The sequence below is a fragment of the Pocillopora verrucosa genome, chromosome 12, assembly GCF_036669915.1.
Source record: "Pocillopora verrucosa isolate sample1 chromosome 12, ASM3666991v2, whole genome shotgun sequence".
Taxonomy (NCBI): domain Eukaryota; kingdom Metazoa; phylum Cnidaria; class Anthozoa; order Scleractinia; family Pocilloporidae; genus Pocillopora; species Pocillopora verrucosa.
In genome coordinates, this window is record NC_089323.1 from 16,669,707 (window position 1) to 16,688,583 (window position 18,877).

General features: G+C 37.6%; 2 protein-coding genes across 2 annotated transcripts; one reads left to right on the plus strand and one right to left on the minus strand.

The window, feature by feature from the left end:
- Positions 1–1,279: 1,279 nt before the first annotated feature.
- LOC136276772 (putative inactive tyrosine-protein kinase Wsck) lies at positions 1,280–5,276 on the minus strand. The gene is given in 6 exon segments (XM_066159539.1): positions 1,280–2,687; positions 3,762–3,813; positions 4,013–4,038; positions 4,041–4,151; positions 4,154–4,245; positions 5,193–5,276. Coding segments are annotated over 6 exon segments (690 nt in total). The 5' UTR covers positions 5,261–5,276; the 3' UTR covers positions 1,280–2,346.
- Positions 5,277–11,548: 6,272 nt separating this feature from the next.
- Positions 11,549–13,307, plus strand: LOC136277211 (uncharacterized). The gene is made up of 3 exons (XM_066158910.1): positions 11,549–11,639; positions 11,839–11,890; positions 12,967–13,307. Exons 2-3 carry the CDS (start codon positions 11,872–11,874, stop codon positions 13,305–13,307), a joined length of 360 nt encoding a protein of 119 aa, XP_066015007.1. The 5' UTR covers positions 11,549–11,639; positions 11,839–11,871.
- The last annotated feature ends 5,570 nt before the right edge of the window (positions 13,308–18,877 follow it).

Here is an 18,877-nt window from a genome sequence, read left to right on the forward strand (position 1 = left end):
TTTATTTCTACTTCTATTCTTGTTTGACTCCCGTTATCCCTTATTACATCACATATATCTATAACTGATATGATTTGAAGACTTGTATCTGCGTATTTTCATTTGTAAACAAAATAAAATAGCATTCAATTTCCATTAATGTGATTAAAACGAACTTGCTTAATTTTGCATTCTCCAGCTTAATTTCTCTCCCAGTTTAACTCACTTTTATACTTCATGAGGTGCTCAATAATCCTGTTTATAATGTTTTCACTATTCTTGCATAATTAACAGCCATTTTCGTAAGGATTTTTATATGAGCCTTTTGATAAGAGTGTTTAGTTTGGGAAGTTAAGCTAAACGTATTACGTTATCATCTAAATGTCATCATGTTCGTATCAATCGCCATCAAAGTACAGCCATTGTTGGTTTTGTAATCATGATTCAACGCATTTTCCATCTTAAGAGTTAGGGCCAATATATCATAGGCCACTTCCCTTAAATGGTGATTACCATACAGGCAATAAAATTGGAATGTTTAGAACAGTGAATGTAACAGACAAAATCATCCTTCAGAAAAAGTTAGGGGGCTATTTTTGTCAAGCTGATATTTTTCTAGGGGGGAAAGGTAGCGCAGCTCTAATGTGCTGCATGACATACTATGTATTTCACCTGTACTTGACCATACCCTCCCTAGCCCTTCGATTTTGCGCTTATCAAGTTCCCTCCATATGAGGAATCATAAAAAGTGGGACAGTTACTTATAAAATTATTCGTAAGGAAATGGGCAAAAAACATCGCAAAATGTGTCACAAAAAGAAGGAGGTCTGGGCCAGAAAACGTGCATAAAGGTTCGGACGTATCCACCAACGTTCACTCAGCATCAGCGTTCTCGCAGTGCAAGCGATATCTTGGCTTAAGACATGAGCGTGGTCTTTTTTCAAATTCTCAGTGAGTAAATGAAAAACTACAGTACTAATACATATACAAGAATTAGATAATATAACCAGCCTTTTTTCTATATTGCTACACGTTTTCTGTGGCTGCAATATGTCTTTGCAATATGGCAAAGTTCTTGTGATTCATATCCTTTATGTGAAAAAAGAATTTCATTGCAAAATTCCCACAGTCACGTTAACATTTCAAATGTAATAATGTTAAACGCTCATCTCAGTCGGGGTTGTAAATAATTTTTTTTTCTTATTAATCGATTTCAAGCTATTTTTTAAAAAAATCCTTTCCAAAGCATGTAAGGGAATGTGACAAAATAAATTAATAAATTTAGGTTTATTATATTCATTTACCTGATGCTAATACATATTCAAGTTAATTATGAACATTCAGTCCAAACAGTCCCTCGAGGCATGAACACGCCATGAATCATTCTGACGAAAAATTCGTTTTCGCTCTTGTGGGTTTTGAAGCCCTTGAAACTGCCTGGTGGACAATCAAACTAAGGGTAAGTTTAAATAAAATACAAATAAGTCAATGAACTGAGATTTTGTTGCCAAAATTAACTATTTATATCATCGTTGACTGAACTTTAGGCTCGCCGCTTTCACTCATTTCATGTCTACCTCGTAGAATCGTGGCTTTCCCCCTCTTCTGAACAAAACCTTCGCTTCTTATGCAAAAACTGACCTTCTTGAGAGCAACCATTAATTTAAGACTATCCTTTTCCAGTTTATCGCTCAGTTACAGCTTGAAATCGCAATGAATCAATCCTTAATTGTTTGCGTTTCTCAGGCTAACAAGGTGCGCGATTCACACGTGCGCACACCCGCGTTAAGGGAGCGAAGCCATTTGCTTCTGTCCTCGCACGTCCTTCACGTAACTGTCTCGCGGCCTTTGTTCGCTGTTTTTACTAACTTGCTACAAAGACGATAATTTATCGAGCGTCGAACAACGTTTAAATATACCTTACAATTCCACCGAAAATTACTTTGAAAACCTGTAATAATCATTTAAATAAAGATTTGAAAATATAATCGGCGTTGGTCGGTATAGAAGCGATGAAGTGCTAAAATTTTACTCTAGCTTACCTCAACTAGAACAGCTTTCTACTACAAATGACATTAACAGGACATACTTTTAGGAAAATTATATAACTCCTGCTGATTCAGTAAGTATTGTGTTTGTGGCATCAAAGGATATCATTTTCATTTCAAACTGAGAAAAAAAATCAACACGTGTAGTGATGTAACAACAATACAATACTGCAACAAACAAGATGTAATATCAGGGTAATTAAGTGTTATCAACTGAGTTGATAAAGAAAATATCACTTAATCAAAACCACGGGTCTTGTTGATATGAAGGGCTATATCGATGATCCGCACCTTTTTTCAAGTGGAGGACACTCCCATTTTACTCCAAATTTTCATAAACTACTCCCCTCTCGTCCAAGCTTCCTTCCGAAACTCCCATATTGTAGTAATCTTGGGTCACTCGTCTGTCGTCCAGTGACTGGTATTCAGGTGGTTCACGTGACTGCCCGTCAGAAAGCCTGGGTTGCAGCTCCATATAAACACCAGGTTCTGACGCTTGATGAACACCAGGTGGGACAGGGATACCACTATTTACTATGGTTGTTCTATTGTTAGGCTCGGCTCGTCTTAACCGCCATATCAGGATACCATTCACAATAAGAGAGAAAAACACGATGACAGAAAGAGCGATGACAGCAGCGAAAAGTACTCGGCTTTCAGCTGAAAATCAAAATGGCACAATAATGAGCGCGTTTGCAAAACTCCATAATACTTACAGTGTTCTCCTTTGGTGTCCTAAGTTATAATTGCATGTTAAAAAGAAAGGAAAGTTTTGGAAAGTAAAGTTTTGTCTGTCACAACAAATTGCGCTCCTCTGCTCTTAATGTTTCCCAGCCTGTAAATACCTCTAGCCATATTCATAGCTCTTTTTCATATATTATCTCTCATTCCTGGAACCAGCTACCATCTTCAGTTAAATCGGTAACTACTCTAGCAGAATTAAGGACTGGCCTATCTTGCATAACTACGCTTGGCTGTAAGTGTAATAAGTGTATTAGTATACAATTGTAGGGGTTGGGTTATGAATTGGTAATTAGGCTTCAGGGTTAGGGCTACAAGTTAGGTGATTAGGGCTGGTAGGGTTCCAGGGGAAGTTCAGGATTAGGGTTAGGGGTAGGGGGCTAGGTGATATTTTTGCGTTTTTTTCGTCAGATATGCATATATTTAACTTGTACATATATTTATATACACATCTGTATTTTATATGTCGAGCGTTTTCAACTTGAGCCATTAGGCTCGGGGGATTGGGTAACCACCCCCTACGTTACCGACGTAAAATAAACTGTATTGTATTGTATTGTATTGGCAGAAAAAGCGTATGATTGAATTGTTGATGGGCATGAAACCAAAACACTAAGAGAACAAGTTACGTCCACGTGCCAAAGCTACGGCACTTGTCATCAGAAAGCTGAATTTCGTCGAATCACGTGTTTGCTCTTTATTAAATTAAAGAGTTTTTGTCGCAGTGAAACGAGTCAATGACATATAATAATGACAAGGATGTTACTGTAGTAGTGTTGTATGATATGCAAGGTCAGCCGATGAATAAATGCAAATCAGGATTCTGCATGAAACATTAACCATCCAAGCGAATTTGCTGGAATTTTTTTCCTACCCATGGCCAGCAGGGCAGAGATTTTTTAATTGTTCAAACACTCGCTACACTAACCGTAGGTCTTTAATCACTTTGAAAATAGAGCTTTCTGAGTATCTAGTGAATATTGAATCACTTACCTGGTTTAATAGAAATCATGGCGATTTTGCTGATATCTCCTTCTAAAAATTGCTGTCAAACGGAAAAAAGGTCAAAAAGTGACCAACAATTCTGTTGATTCCTTGATATAAGGAAAAGAAATGTAGCACGAACAACATGTCCGTAAAAACGTGGGGTTTTCATACGATTTTTGTTAACTTACCAGATCCAACTTTTGGCTCATTGATTGTGACCCTAAGCAGAAATTTCACTGAAATTAAAATTTACTTACACCGTTGTAATCGGTTAAGGCTCTTGGTATACAATGTAGTTTTCTCCTCTTGCCAGTTCGTTGTTAACAAAGGCTCCATACGATTTCCCATCACCAACAGTAAACTTCCAAGACTTCTCATGGACAGGGTTATTTTCAACTCCGCAGCAACATAAAATGGATAAAAGTTCGTGTTGTTTGTATTCAAGTCTTGAACACAATCAGAGACTTTAAGAACAATTACCTGATAGGCACTGAAATAATGAACAAGAACGAAATTCTTATCAATGAAACTCTAACCATCGTTCCGTCGCTTTTTTAAAAACTGATAGACGTTAAAGACATCAGGTTTAGATCTAAGAATCCTGTAATAGACTCTGCCCACATACTCCGTTTAATTCCTTCACATCTTCATGAAAAAGAGTCGTAACGTTTACTCATTGATCTTTCATTTAAAAATATAATGAATAAATGAATAAAAATAGGTTTCTGAGAGTCCTGAGATAAAAGGTGGAGTGAATAAAAATTAACGTACAGTAATGTATATTGTTTATTGACCTTTTAACTCTCAAGATCTGATCATTAATTCTCCCTTCTAGTTGCTACACATTTCCTTGTAAATTTGTAACGAGAATTTGGTGTTAGATCGAGAAAACAAGTTCTATCTAATAAGTTTGAGTATTCTCGTTAATTATTCGCTGGATATTGTATCGATGTTAGGGAGAAGTTAGGTATTAATCATTTCTAGGGGAAAAAGGGTTAAATAGGCTGACGCTTTGTCTGTCTCATCTTTGGGATCACGACCAAAAACCAATAAGGACACCAACAGTAAATCAAAAATCCATCATTTTAGAATAAGTGGAATACTTATGCTAGTACTTCACCTGAAACTTGTGGTAACAACATGATTTCGAGTGCAACTTGGTGTTAATAAGCACGAGAAAGTTTTTAAAAGACAAATGCCATTTTTAGTCTTTGAAAAATTTACAAATGCTTATTTAAACCCAAATAACACGATAATCGTGTTATTACTTGTTAATATTCACATGAAAAAACGCATCGCGTGCGCGCTATTTGTAATTTGCACTTATGTTACATGAAAAATGGACTCGTTTTCCGTCAATCAGACGCGCGTATTTTTTCCATGTATATTATGAACTTAATAAATGAATACCACACATTCTATTCTACGGTCACGCACCTTACTGGACCATTTCTTTGCTCTACAGGCCAGAGGTTAATTTCGACCGATAACTCCGAGACCTCCATATTAGTCCACTGAGGTACAAATGGGGCATTGGAGCTACAGAGGAAAATTTTGTACTAGGTGAGTAAAATTATCACAATTTTCTAGAAAGAAAAGATGCATCCATCCATAATGTAGCTTTAGACTGGAAAATACCCAATGAAAGCACGTAACAATACTTGGAACAGTTCGGGGAGAATATCAATAGAAGTCCTCGGTCTTTCTTTTATGTCTAGCCTATGGTTAATATTCGAGGAATCGGCCTTTGCGCTTAGCTAAATGACATGTTCACTTTAATAGTTCTGTAATGTTTACAATCCTTTCTCCCTTACTCCTGTTTTTTCTTCTTCTTGTCCAAAGATGAAAAGGAATCCTTATGTCTACGTTTAGAGTTTACAAGTGGTCTGATTTTATCAAGATGCCATCAAAAAAGGACTCTAAATGTTTGTAAACTAACAAGCGGCTTTAAGTTCGGATGCGCCAGCATGCCAAGCTATATAAAGCAAGATACTGTACTCTCAGATAGCCACTCCGATAGCATGATCAGGGTAAGCTCTGACTCTGAAACGTCCTCTATAAATATGCAAGCCACTGAAAAGATGATCTTTTGTATTTCATAGGAGTTACTTCCCATATATATCGTATGTTTTCATTTTTTACGGAACTCTAAAATAGGTTATCACTTAAACAAAGGTCCTGATAATCTATGGAACAAATGATACTAAAATTCTAACAGCATGGCTTTAGAACAGGAAAAATAATCGTTTACATCAAGGTATACCTGTCATCTTGTTTCGATCCTATTAGGAAACCTTCTGGGTTCTCCGAATCCACATATTGAGCTCACGAAAACCTGAAACTCGTAGGTAGAGCCTGGAACTAAACCTTTCATGGGTAAGAGGTGGAACTGCCAACGTCTTGGACACCTTCCTCTCTAAAGCTTTCATTGTAAAGCTTTTTTCCGAGATACTTTACCTTAAGAGACAAACAGTAATCAAATAAAACACTGCTTAACCACTAAGATGAGTCTAACGATCAAAGGTAAATAATAACAGTTTACTTTTGACAAACCCTTATCAATTAGCATCTAATTTCTCCTAACAACATCACCCCTGAATCAAAGATTAAGGTCACGAGAATAAAGGAAATGCTCACCAACTAAAGAAACTCTTGACTGTTAAGTTCCATAGTAAATGTATTGCGAACGGTATGGAGAAAATGCAAACTGATGTTAGGTGTATAAAGAGTTGAGAGGAAATCTCTGAAAATACAAAGAAACCTTCATCCGCACCACAAAAAAAAAAAAAAAGATATTTCACCTTGATTATCAGAAACATACATTAAGTGGAAAATATATATATTTAGCGCCTAAAAAGTTTACTCGCATTCTCTTTTCATGCACGTTCAAGGGCATGCAAACGCCTTGCCCCGGCCAGGAAAGAACCGGGCGTCCGACTCGTCCGACAAGTGTACTAACCCAGCTGCCTAGACTGAACAAGGCCGTGGCGTTGGCGTGCCCGTCGGTATCCAGTTGACCAAGAAAAAGTCAAACTGTGTACGGTCGCACGCGTTGGTTGTACTAGCATTACGGTCGTTACATCCGTTTTTTCGGCTTGAAAAAAAACTAATATTTTGTAAATTATGGGGCATTGCTCTATGCGAGCTCCGAATATAAATGTGGAACGTGAAAATTAAAATTTTCCATTTAGATTGAAATTTTCAATCGTTTTCGTTTAGCTACCCTATACTAATGCCTTCTCTCGTAGTTAGCTCAGGTTCTTTCCATTCCAGACTCACTCGCGTGGTTCCAACATTTTAAAGTTACTCAACCCCAAGGTGTTCCTGGGTCTCCTTGAGAAAATGATAGTGAACGACTTCAGTACTAAAGAAAAAACTTAGTTTCCTCAAACGAAAGCGAAGTGAAAAAAAGCACGCTTTCCAGCATTACTAGTTACGACATGAAATCTTTAGTTCAAAATAGAATTTCTAAAGTCTGTCCAAACGCCTGTTAAACAAACCCTCTCCACAATCTGAATGTGACTGAAGTGCGGAAGAGCAGTTCAATGTCGCCACTCGTTTACTCTTTTTCCTTGCTTTCTTCAATTTTAGCATCTCATAATGGACACACACAAAGGCGTACGGCTTTTCCATGGCCCAGCTCGGGTTATCGCGTTCGGGCACTCATCCGGAGATTTTTTTCTTAATGCTTCCCAAGAGGGTGCACCAGGAACGTATAGATCATATTATAAAATCACTTATTTTATCTTTACTTAAAATGGGCTCCTTACGATATTTTCCTCTGTTTGATCTGGCTGCGAAGTGTAATCCCTGGCACTGGTTCTACTTCCATCAATTTTAAAGGCGCTATTTTGACATATATCGTATTCCACTTACCTGACGTTCTCGGCAGTTCTGAAGGTGGACCGTATGGGCCAGGACCTACTTGGGTATAAGCTCGAACAGACACTTGGTATTGCGAACAAAGCAATAATCCACTCAATATAACGGAACGTTTTCTGTTGTATTGACTGTTTTGCTGCTCAGAGGTGATCTTTTCTGTCGTGTTCCCCGAGACAACAATTCTTTTTTGACCTTTGGACTGAATTTTTTTTTCTCCCAGAGCCTAATGGTGGTCCAGCTAATGTGTTTTTCTACTTATGTGAACAAGACAACCTTAAAACATTTCATGGGCTCCTCTATCAAGAGAACAGAGTAATGGCGGCATCATTCTGTATAACGTCAAGAAGAATTGTTGTCTCGGGGAAAACGACAGAAAAGATCACCTCTGAGTAGCAAAACATTTAATACAACAAAGACTTTCATTTTATTGAGTGGATTATTACTTTGTTCGCAATACCAAGTGTCGTTCGAGCTTATACCAAAGTAGGTCCTGGCCCATGGTCCACCTTAAAACGCCGAGAACGACAGGTAAGTGAATACGATATATATCAAAATAGCGCCTTAAAATTGATGGAAGTAGAACCAGTGCAAGAGATTACACTTCGGCAAATCAGAACAGAGAAAAACATCGTAGGGAAGCCCAACCTTTAAGTAAAAAGATAAAAATAAGTCATTTTATTATGTCCATACGGTCCTGTGCACCCTTTTGGGAAGCACCGAAAAAAATCTCCGGATTAGTGCCCAACGCGACAACCCGAGCTGGGCCATGAAAAGCCGTACGCCTTTGTGTGTGGCCTTTGGAGATGCTAAAATGAAAGAAGTGAGGAAGAAAGAGAAAGAGTGGCGACATTGAACTGCTCTTCCGACTTCAGTCACATTCAGATTGTGGGAAAGGTTAACAGGCTTGGAACAGACTTTTAGAAATTAGATTTGGAAACTGAAAGAATTTCATATCGTAATATAGCATATAAAAGCGTGCTTTTACTTCGCTTTCGTTTGAGGAACGTAATGTTTTCTTTAGTAATGAAGTCGTTATCATTTTCTCAAAGACCCAGGAACACCTTGGGGTCTGAGTACTTCAAATGTTGGAACAACGCGAGTGAGCCTGGAATGGAAAGAACCTGAGCTAACTACGAGAGAAGGCATTAGTTATAGGGTAAGCTAGACGAAAACGATGAAAATTTCAATTTAAATGGAACATTAATTTCACGTTCCACATTTATATTCACTCGAAATGTAATTGTTTCTGATATTGCGGGTGCAAATGGCTAATAGCAAACGCTTACAACTTAACCTTTGAATTTTTTCTTAAATGGAGACTTTGGTGCAACAAAATAAAATTATATCTGCCTTTGCAGTTGTTAGAGTTCCTTTTTCTTCATTAATCTGATGAATTTAACAACTATTAGAAGAAAGTAAACCTAAGCGGAGTTAATTATTTTTTAATTATTTCCTTTATAGTTCAAGGTGAGCTTTTTTTTGTCGATGCGGATGAAGGGTTTCTTTGTATTTTCAGAGATTTCCTCCGAACTCCTTATACCCTAACATCAGTTTGCATATTCTCCATACCGTTCTCTATACATTTACTATGGAACTTAACAGTCAAGAGTTTCTTTAGTTGGTGATCATTTCCTTTATTCTCGTGACCTAAATCTTTGATTCAGGGGTGATGTTGTTAAGAGAACTTAGATGCTAATTGATAAGGGTTGTCAAAAGTAAACTGTTATTATTTACCTTTGATCGTTAGACTCATCTTAGTGGTTAAGCAGTGTTTTATTTGATTACTGTTTGTCTCTTAAGGTAAAGTATCTCGGAAAAAGCTTTACAATGAAAGCTTTAGAGAGGAAGGTGTCCAAGACGTTGGCAGTTCCACCTCTTACACCATGAAAGGTTTAGTTCCAGGCTCTACCTACGAGTTTCAGGTTTTCGTGAGCTCAATATGTGGATTCGGAGAACCCAGAAGGTTTCCTAATAGGATCGAAACAAAGATGACAGGTATACCTTGATGTAAACGATTATTTTCCTGTTCTAAAGCCATGCTGTTAGAATTTTAGTATCATTTGTTCCATAGATTATCAGGACCTTGTTTAAGTGATAACCTATTTTAGAGTTCCGTAAAAAATGAAAACATACGATATATATGGGAAGTAACTCCTATGAAATACAAAGATCATCTTTTCAGTGGCTTGCATATTTATAGAGGACGTTTCAGAGTCAGAGCTTACCCTGATCATGCTATCGGAGTGGCTATCTGAGAGTACAGTATCTTGCTTTATATTAGCTTGGCATGCTGGCGCATCTGAACTTAAAGCCGCTTGTTAGTTTACAAACATTTAGAGTCCTTTTTTTGATGGCATCTTGATAAAATCAGACCACTTGTAAACTCTAAACGTAGACATAAGGATTCCTTTTCATCTTTGGACAAGAAAGAAGAAAAAACAGGAGAGTAAGGGAGAAAGGATTGTAAACATTACAGAACTATTAAAGTGAACATGTCATTTAGCTAAGCGCAAAGGCCGATTCCTCGAATATTAACCATAGGCTAGACATAAAAGAAAGACCGAGGACTTCTATTGATATTCTCCCCGAACTGTTCCAAGTATTGTTACGTGCTTTCATTGGGTATTTTCAGTCTAAAGCTACATTATGGATGGATGCATTTTCTCTTTCTAGAAAATTGTGATAATTTTACTCACCTAGTACATAATTTTCCTCTGTAGCTCCAATGGCCCCATTTGTACCTCAGTGGACTAATATGGAGATCTCGGAGTTATCGGTCGAAATTAACCTCTGGCCTGTAGAGCAAAGAAATGGTCCAGTAAGGTGCGTGACTGTAGAATAGAATGTGCGGTATTCATTTATTAAGTTCATAATATACATGGAAAAAATACGCGCGTCTGATCGACGGAAAACGAGTCCATTTTTCATGTAACATAAGTGCAAATTACAAATAGCGCGCACGCGATGCGTTTTTCATGTGAATATTAACAAGTAATAACACGATTATCGTGTTATTTGGTTTAAATAAGCACTTGTAAATTTTTCAAAGACTAAAAATGGCATTTGTCTTTTAAAAACTTTCTCGTGCTTATTAACACCAAGTTGCACTCGAAATCATGTTGTTACCAACAAGTTTCAGGTGAAGTACTAGCATAAGTATTCCACTATTCTGATGATGGATTTTTGATTTACTGTTGGTGTCCTTATTGGTTTTTGGTCGTGATCCCAAAGATGAGACAGACAAAGCGTCAGCCTATTTAACCTTTTTCCCCCTAGAAAATGATTAATACCTAACTTCTCCCTTAACATCGATACAATATCCAGCAAACAATTAACGAGAATACTCAAACTTATCAGATAGAACTTGTTTTCTCGATCTAACACCAAATTCTCGTTACAAATTTACAAGGAAATGTGTAGCAACTAGAAGGGAGAATTAATGATCAGATCTTGAGAGTTAAAAGGTCAATAAACAATATACATTACTGTACGTTAATTTTTATTCACTCCACCTTTTATCTCAGGACTCTCAGAAACCTATTTATTATTCATTTATTCATTATATTTTTAAATGAAAGATCAATGAGTAAACGTTACGACTCTTTTTCATGAAGATGTGAAGGAATTAAACGGAGTATGTGGGCAGAGTCTATTACAGGATTCTTAGATCTAAACCTGATGTCTTTAACGTCTATCAGTTTTAAAAAAGCGACGGAACGATGGTTAGAGTTTCATTGATAAGAATTTCGTTCTTGTTCATTATTTCAGTGCCTATCAGGTAATTGTTCTTAAAGTCTCTGATTGTGTTCAAGACTTGAATACAAACAACACGAACTTTTATCCATTTTATGTTGCTGCGGAGTTGAAAAATAACCCTGTCCATGAGAAGTCTTGGAAGTTTACTGTGGTGATGGGAAATCGTATGGAGCCTTTGTTAACAACGAACTGGCAAGAGGAGAAAACTACATTGTATACCAAAGAGCCTTAACCGATTACAACGGTGTAAGTAAATTTTAATTTCAGTGAAATTTCTGCTTAGGGTCACAATCAATGAGCCAAAAGTTGGATCTGGTAAGTTAACAAAAATCGTATGAAAACCCCACGTTTTTACGGACATGTTGTTCGTGCTACATTTCTTTTCCTTATATCAAGGAATCAACAGAATTGTTGGTCACTTTTTGACCTTTTTTCCGTTTGACAGCAATTTTTAGAAGGAGATATCAGCAAAATCGCCATGATTTCTATTAAACCAGGTAAGTGATTCAATATTCACTAGATACTCAGAAAGCTCTATTTCAAAAGTGATTAAAGACCTACGGTTAGTGTAGCGAGTGTTTGAACAATTAAAAATCTCTGCCCTGCTGGCCATGGGTAGGAAAAAATTCCAGCAAATTCGCTTGGATGGTTAATGTTTCATACAGAATCCTGATTTGCATTTATTCATCAGCTGACCTTGCATATCATCCACACACAACTACAGTAACATCCTTGTCATTATCATATGTCATTTACTCGTTTCACTGCGACAAAAACTCTTTTAATTTAATAAAGAGCAAACACGTGATTCGACGAAATTCAGCTTTATGATGAACAAGTGCCGTAGCTTTGGCACGTGGACATAACTTGTGCTCTTAGTGTTTGGGTTCATGCCCATCAACAATTCAATCATACGCTTTTTCTGCCAATACAATACAATACAATACACTTTATTTTACGTCGTAACGTAGGGGGTGGTTACCCAATCCCCCGAGCCTAATGGCTCAAGTTGAAAACGCTCGACATATAAAATACAGATGTGTATATAAATATATCTACAAGTTAAATATGTATATCTGACGAAAAAAAAACGCAAAAATATCACCTAGCCCCCTACCCCTAACCCTAACCCTAATCCGGAACTTCACCTGAAACCCTACCAGCCCTAATCACCTAACTTGTAGCCCTAACCCTGAAGCCTAATTACCAATTCATAACCCACCCCTACAATTGTATACTAATACACTTATTACACTTACAGCCAAGCGTAGTTATGCGAGATAGGCCAGTCTTAAATTTGTTAGAGTAGTTACCGATTTAACTGAAGATGGTAGCTGGTTCCAGGAATGAGAGATAATATACGAAAAAGAGCTATGAATATGGCTAGAGGTGTTTACAGGCTGGGAAACATTAAGAGCAGAGGAGTGCAATTTGTAGTGACAGACAAAACTTAACTTTCCAAAACTTTCCTTTCTTTTTAACATGCAAGTAAACTTAGGACACCAAAGGATAAAACTGTAAGTATTATGGAGTTTTGCAAACGCGCTCATTATTGTGCCATTTTGATTTTCAGCTGAAAGCCGAGTACTTTTCGCTGCTGTCATCGCTCTTTCTGTCATTGTGTTTTTCTCTCTTATTGTGAATGGTATCCTGATATGGCGGTTAAGACGAGCCGAGCCTAACAATAGAACAACCATAGTAAATAGTGGTATCCCTGTCCCATCTGGTGTTCATCAAGCGTCAGAACCTGGTGTTTATATGGAGCTGCAACCCAGGCCTTCTGACGGGCAGTCACGTGAACCACCTGAATACCAGTCACTGGACGACAGACGAGTGACCCAAGATTACTACAATATGGGAGTTTCGGAAGGAAGCTTGGACGAGAGGGGAGTAGTTTATGAAAATGTGGAGTGAAATGCTAGTGTCCTCCACTTGAAAAAAGGTGCGGATCTTCGATATAGCCCTTCATATCAACAACACCCGTGGTTTTGATTATGTGATATTTTCTTTATCAACTCAGTTGATAACACTAAATTACCCTGATGTTACATCTTGTTTGTTGCAGTATTGTATTGTTGTTACATCACTACACGTGTTGATTTTTTTCTCAGTTTGAAATGAAAATGATATCCTTTGATGCCACAAACACAATACTTACTGAATCAGCAGGAGTTATATAATTTTCCTAAAAGTATGTCCTGTTAATGTCATTTATAATAGAAAGCTGTTCTAGTTGAGGTAAGCCAGAGTAAAATTTTAGCACTTCATCGCTTCTATGCCGACCAACGCAGATTATATTTTCAAATTTTTATTTCAATGATTATTACAGGTTTTCAAAGTAATTTTCGGTGGAATTGTAAGGTATTTTAAACGTTGTTCGACGCTCGATAAATTATCGTCTTTGTAGCAAGTCATTAAAAAAACAGCGAACACAGGCCGCGAGACAGTTACGTGCGGGACGTGCGAGGGCAAAAGCAAATGGCTTCGCTCCCTTCCCGCGGGTGTAGGCACGTGTGAATCGCGCACCTTGTTAGCCTAAGAAACGCAAACAAATAAGGATTGATTCATTGCGATTTCAAGCTGTAACTGAGCGTTAAACTTGAAAAGGATAGTCTTAAATTAATGGTTGCTCTCAAGAAGGTCAGTTTTTGCATAAGAAGCGAAGGTTTTGTTCAGAAGAGAGGGAAAGCCACGCTTCTACGAGGTAGACATGAAATGAGTGAAAGCGGCGAGCCTAAAGTTCAGTCAACGATGATATAATTAGTTATTTTGGCAACAAAATCTCAGTTCATTGACTTATTTCTATTTTATTTAAACTTACCCTTAGTTAGATTCTCCACCAGGTAGTTTCAATGGCTTCAAAACCCACAAGAATGAGAACGAATTTTTCGTCAGAATGATTCATGGCGTGTTCATGCCTCAAGGGACTGTTTGGACTGAATGTTCATAATTAACTTGAATAGTATTAGCATCAGGTAAATGAATACAATAAACCTAAATTTATTAATTTGTTTTGTCACCTTCCCTTACATACTTTGGAAAGGATTTTTTTATAAAAATAGATTGCAATCGATTAATAAGAAAAAAAATTATTTACAACCCCGACTGAGATGAGCGTTTAACATTATTACATTTGAAATGTTAACGTGACTGTGGGAATTTTCAATGAAATTCTTTTTTAACATAAAGGATATGAATCACAAGAACTTTGCAATATTGCAAAAACATATTGCAGCCACAGAAAACGTGGAACAATATAGAAAAAAGGCTGGTTATATTATCCAATTCTCGTATGTGTCATTACTGTAGTTTTTCATTTACTCACTGAGAATTTGAAAAAAGACCGCGCTCATGTCTTAAGCCAAGATAGCGCTTGCACTGCGAGAACGCAGATGCTGAGTGAGCGTTGGTGGATACGTCTTAACCTTTATGCACGTTTTGGCCCAGACCTCCTTCTTCTTGTGACACATTTTCGTGATGATGTTTTTTGTCCATTTCCATCGGAATAATTTTATAAGTAACTGTCCCACTTTTTATGATTCCTCATTGATATAGAAGGAACTTGATAAGCGCAAAATCGAAGGGCCAGGGAAGGTATGGTCAAATACAAGTGAAATACATAGTATGTCATGCAGCACATTAGAGCTGCGCTACCTTTCCCCCTTAGAAAAATATCAGCTTGACAAAAATAGCCCCCTAACTTTTTCTGAAGGATGATTTTGTCTGTTACGTTCACTGTTCTAAACATTCCAATTTTATTGCCTGTATGATAATCACCATTTAAGGAAAGTGGCCTATAATATAAAAACTATGCTGTTTTAAAGGTGTCACCAATGTACGCAGTCAATGAGCTTTATTTTACCATAGAACTCCAACAATTAAGTCCTGATCGACAGTAACAGATTGAAGCTGTACAGATGCCAGGTAAAATGAAAAGCAATAAGCATGTGCACCAAGTATATTTATGCAAAACACTTCAAACGATCTAAGCAGTGAAAATGTTCATCATAATAAGAATGTAGTCTAAGAGGATATACTTTAATAAGGTTTGACAAAATTATTTATGGACGATTTCCAACATCACCATATAACGTCAGATAGACCAGCGCGCAGTTCATCGAAGGCCGATCAGCGCTTACTCAAGGTTGAATTTTAATCTGGGTTTTTTTATCCTTCAATTCAAAGGCCATCCTCCGATAATTTTCTCTAACCTCTTTAGAACATGCAACTATCAAATTTTAGACAAAATGAATTAAACTTAAATTTCTTTTCAAGCTTTCAGAACTGATATTAGATTTCACAATAACTCTAGGTTATTTTAACCCAGCTTTGAACAATTGGAACTGGGAAGATTAAGATATGATATTTCCTTGGCATGCAGTCTGTTTTGCGAAACAAAGCTTCGCGCAAGACCTGATGTATTTAACACTACAGCTACAGCTATAGTTTTCAGCGATACGAATTGACTAAGAGCTTGTGAAAAACTGGAAGATTTTATAAGATTTACCTGATCCGCAAACAAGGCTCTGTAATATTGGTAGTTCATTGGCAATCAATGTGCTATAGTTCTAAACTCATAGCCCTTTACTGAGAAGAAAAGCCGACTTCTGATGGATGAAAATAAATGAATGAAAATCCCCGAATAACAATCGAAGAGTGCGTTGGCGCTAACTCTTAAGATGGAAAATGCGTTGAATCATGATTACAAAGCAAACAATGGTCGTAATTTTCAATTCACAAAATTCTCATTTATTGACTTTGTCCTTACCGACAAAAGAAGTCTTTCAAGTAAACGGCCAAAATCGGCCAGTGAAAAATCTTCTAGTTGTCGATTTTCGTTCTCAGCCGAGAGAAATGTTAACACCAAAGCCACTAAATGCGTAACTTTCGGTTTTTCTTTTAGTATATTGGTTTTCTTTCCCCTCTAGGCGTACTCGATTATTGGACGGATCATGGCTTTATAACCAGTAAAAAGAGCCTTAGAAAGAGATCTAAATGTCCGCTTGTGAAAGCCCAATAGTCAGTTCGATCTTGCAACAACAGACAGTACGTGGGGTTTCCAAAATAACTCATCGGCTGCCATTGAGCTACAAGGTTCCAGTCAAAATTCGGTAGATTAAAATCCCCAAGCAAAAGGACATTAGACCATGGTAGAAACTTTTCTAGCGAATGGACCAGTTTAATTAGGTGGGCCATATCACTGATAGAGGAGCGGTAGTATACTCCAATAAAGTATGTTGAGCAGGGATTGAAATGGAATCCACAGTCCGTTTCGAGGTCACAACGTCTATAACAGCAAATGTTATCCCTAGAGCTAAAAAAACACCACCACCTTTTCCTAGGCGATCTCTTCCGTAGATATTATAATCAGATGACGGGATTTCTTGATCCATTATATCAGGGTTCAACCATGCATGTTTCGGTTACAGCGATGATGTCTGATTCCTTTGTAGCGACCATAACTTGCAGCTCAGTTCTCTTGTTAACAATACTACGGGAATTTAGACTGCATGATTTGAGAGTCGAGAATTGAGAGGCCCAGGGTTCAGTGAATGTCGTTAGATATTAGAAGGAAAAGAACGAACAGATATTTTCTGGTAGAATAGCGATGGCGAAGCATTGATTTTCCAGATTTATCGAACGTTCGGTGACTTTTCATCGGGAATGTAGCGGCCAAGACGATAAGACCATTTGCGAACGAGGGCCTCTGATAGATATCATTTCTTAGGCTTTTCAGCAACACGTTGGCAAAAAATAGCGTCAGGAGAAACGAAATAAGCGGAGCCACATGGAGAGCGTCCGCCGTAGCCAATTACCATATAGTAGTCCAAATATGAATAAAGGGGGAAAGTTTCTAAGGAAACTGTGGTGCTGCGACAGTGGGAGAGTATAGCAAGTAATTCAGTGTTGACAACTGAGTTGAAAACGTAAATTAGCCTCCGAGAAGAGTTAAAAGGCTGACGTTTCGAGCGTTAGCCTTTCGTCAGAGTGTTGCAGAATTTTCCACTGCGTTAAGGAAAATGTCTGCGGAGCACTGGTTCGACAATCAATACGACTGTATCTTTCCGATTTCTTGTGTTTATTTACGATCCATACAATATCCGAACTTTCTACTTTCAATCGATCTCAAATTCTCTGTTACAAGTGAGTGATCCTATTTATATGCTAATACAAAGGAAGTACACGCCTAAACTACCTAAATCCAAGACTGACATTACTTATTCGTGGTTTACCAAAATCTCAAGCTATTTCCTTTCGACTTTGATTTTAACAGCTGTTTCCCATTACACGCCGATCGACACTTCTGTAATTTACACCCGCGCGCATGCACTATTTGTTGCATGAATTACGCAGGCTACGACAATACTGCAAGCAAACTTCCATAACAATTGACCCGAAGATACCAAGCATGTCGGAGCCGCATTCCAAAATATGTCTCTGGCTAGTTTTCCTCATTTTTCTTCTTCCTTTGGCTTCCGGTAAGCACAAGAAAACATAGGTAAAATGTTCACAGGATATATCTGGTATTTTGATCTAGGGAATTTTTTTAAGCTTTAATGCTTCAGAGCTTCATGTCGCGTTGACAAGAGAATCATAAAGAACCAGATGATGCCTTCATAATTGTTGCTTCTTGTTATATTACGGATCATTCCTCTCGAGGATAATTTCAACTTTGATTTGTTATGCAGTATCACATTTCCCGTGGTGAATATTCGTCTTTTTACTTTCTTTTGGGTTGTTGATACCTATTATGTCTGATGCGAATTCTACCGAGAGATAGACATGTACCTAGTCATCCTTAGCGCCTAACTGGTTTTAGAAATATGGATTAGCTATTAAGCCAAAGTAGTACAGCGTAAATTTATGATTTAACTTGCACATCGCACAAACTATTGAGGTCAATAGACATTCATGTTCTCCTCAAGGCCTATCAATGGCATCTATGTGCAAAATTCCGTATTAAGTGTCACTCCCGCTAAGAGCGGTCCTCTCGACTTCCCGTCGAAAAAAAGTTTTCTTTTATTTTTTGCCCATGAAAAGGGTTTAGGACACATGTTTCAAAAATAGTTCAGTTGTGAACCGTTGGCCCATAAGAGTGTAACATCATTAATGACGGAAACAAATTTGCAGAAAGAGGGTTAGTTCATCGGGTTCCGTATACTAAATCTCGGGCGAAACTGCAAGAATTGTTTCAGAGTGTATGCGTGTTGTTTTGTAAATATAAACACTGTAACCTATTTTAACTTGTTTTGTGTGTCCTTTTATGCAACGCGATATGTCTGTTATGACCAGAGTGCCAAATTTTGTTCTTTAATTTTGATCTTCTCCACACTGTGCGTAGTTCATGACCTGATATTTCAACGTAAATTATCGAGAAGGCGCCTTCCGATCACTTTTGTCTACTTTGTAAGTCACGCAAGCGCGCAAGCGTTACGACCGATCACGTTTACGCAACGTTTTAGGACAACTCGGCATCTAATCTC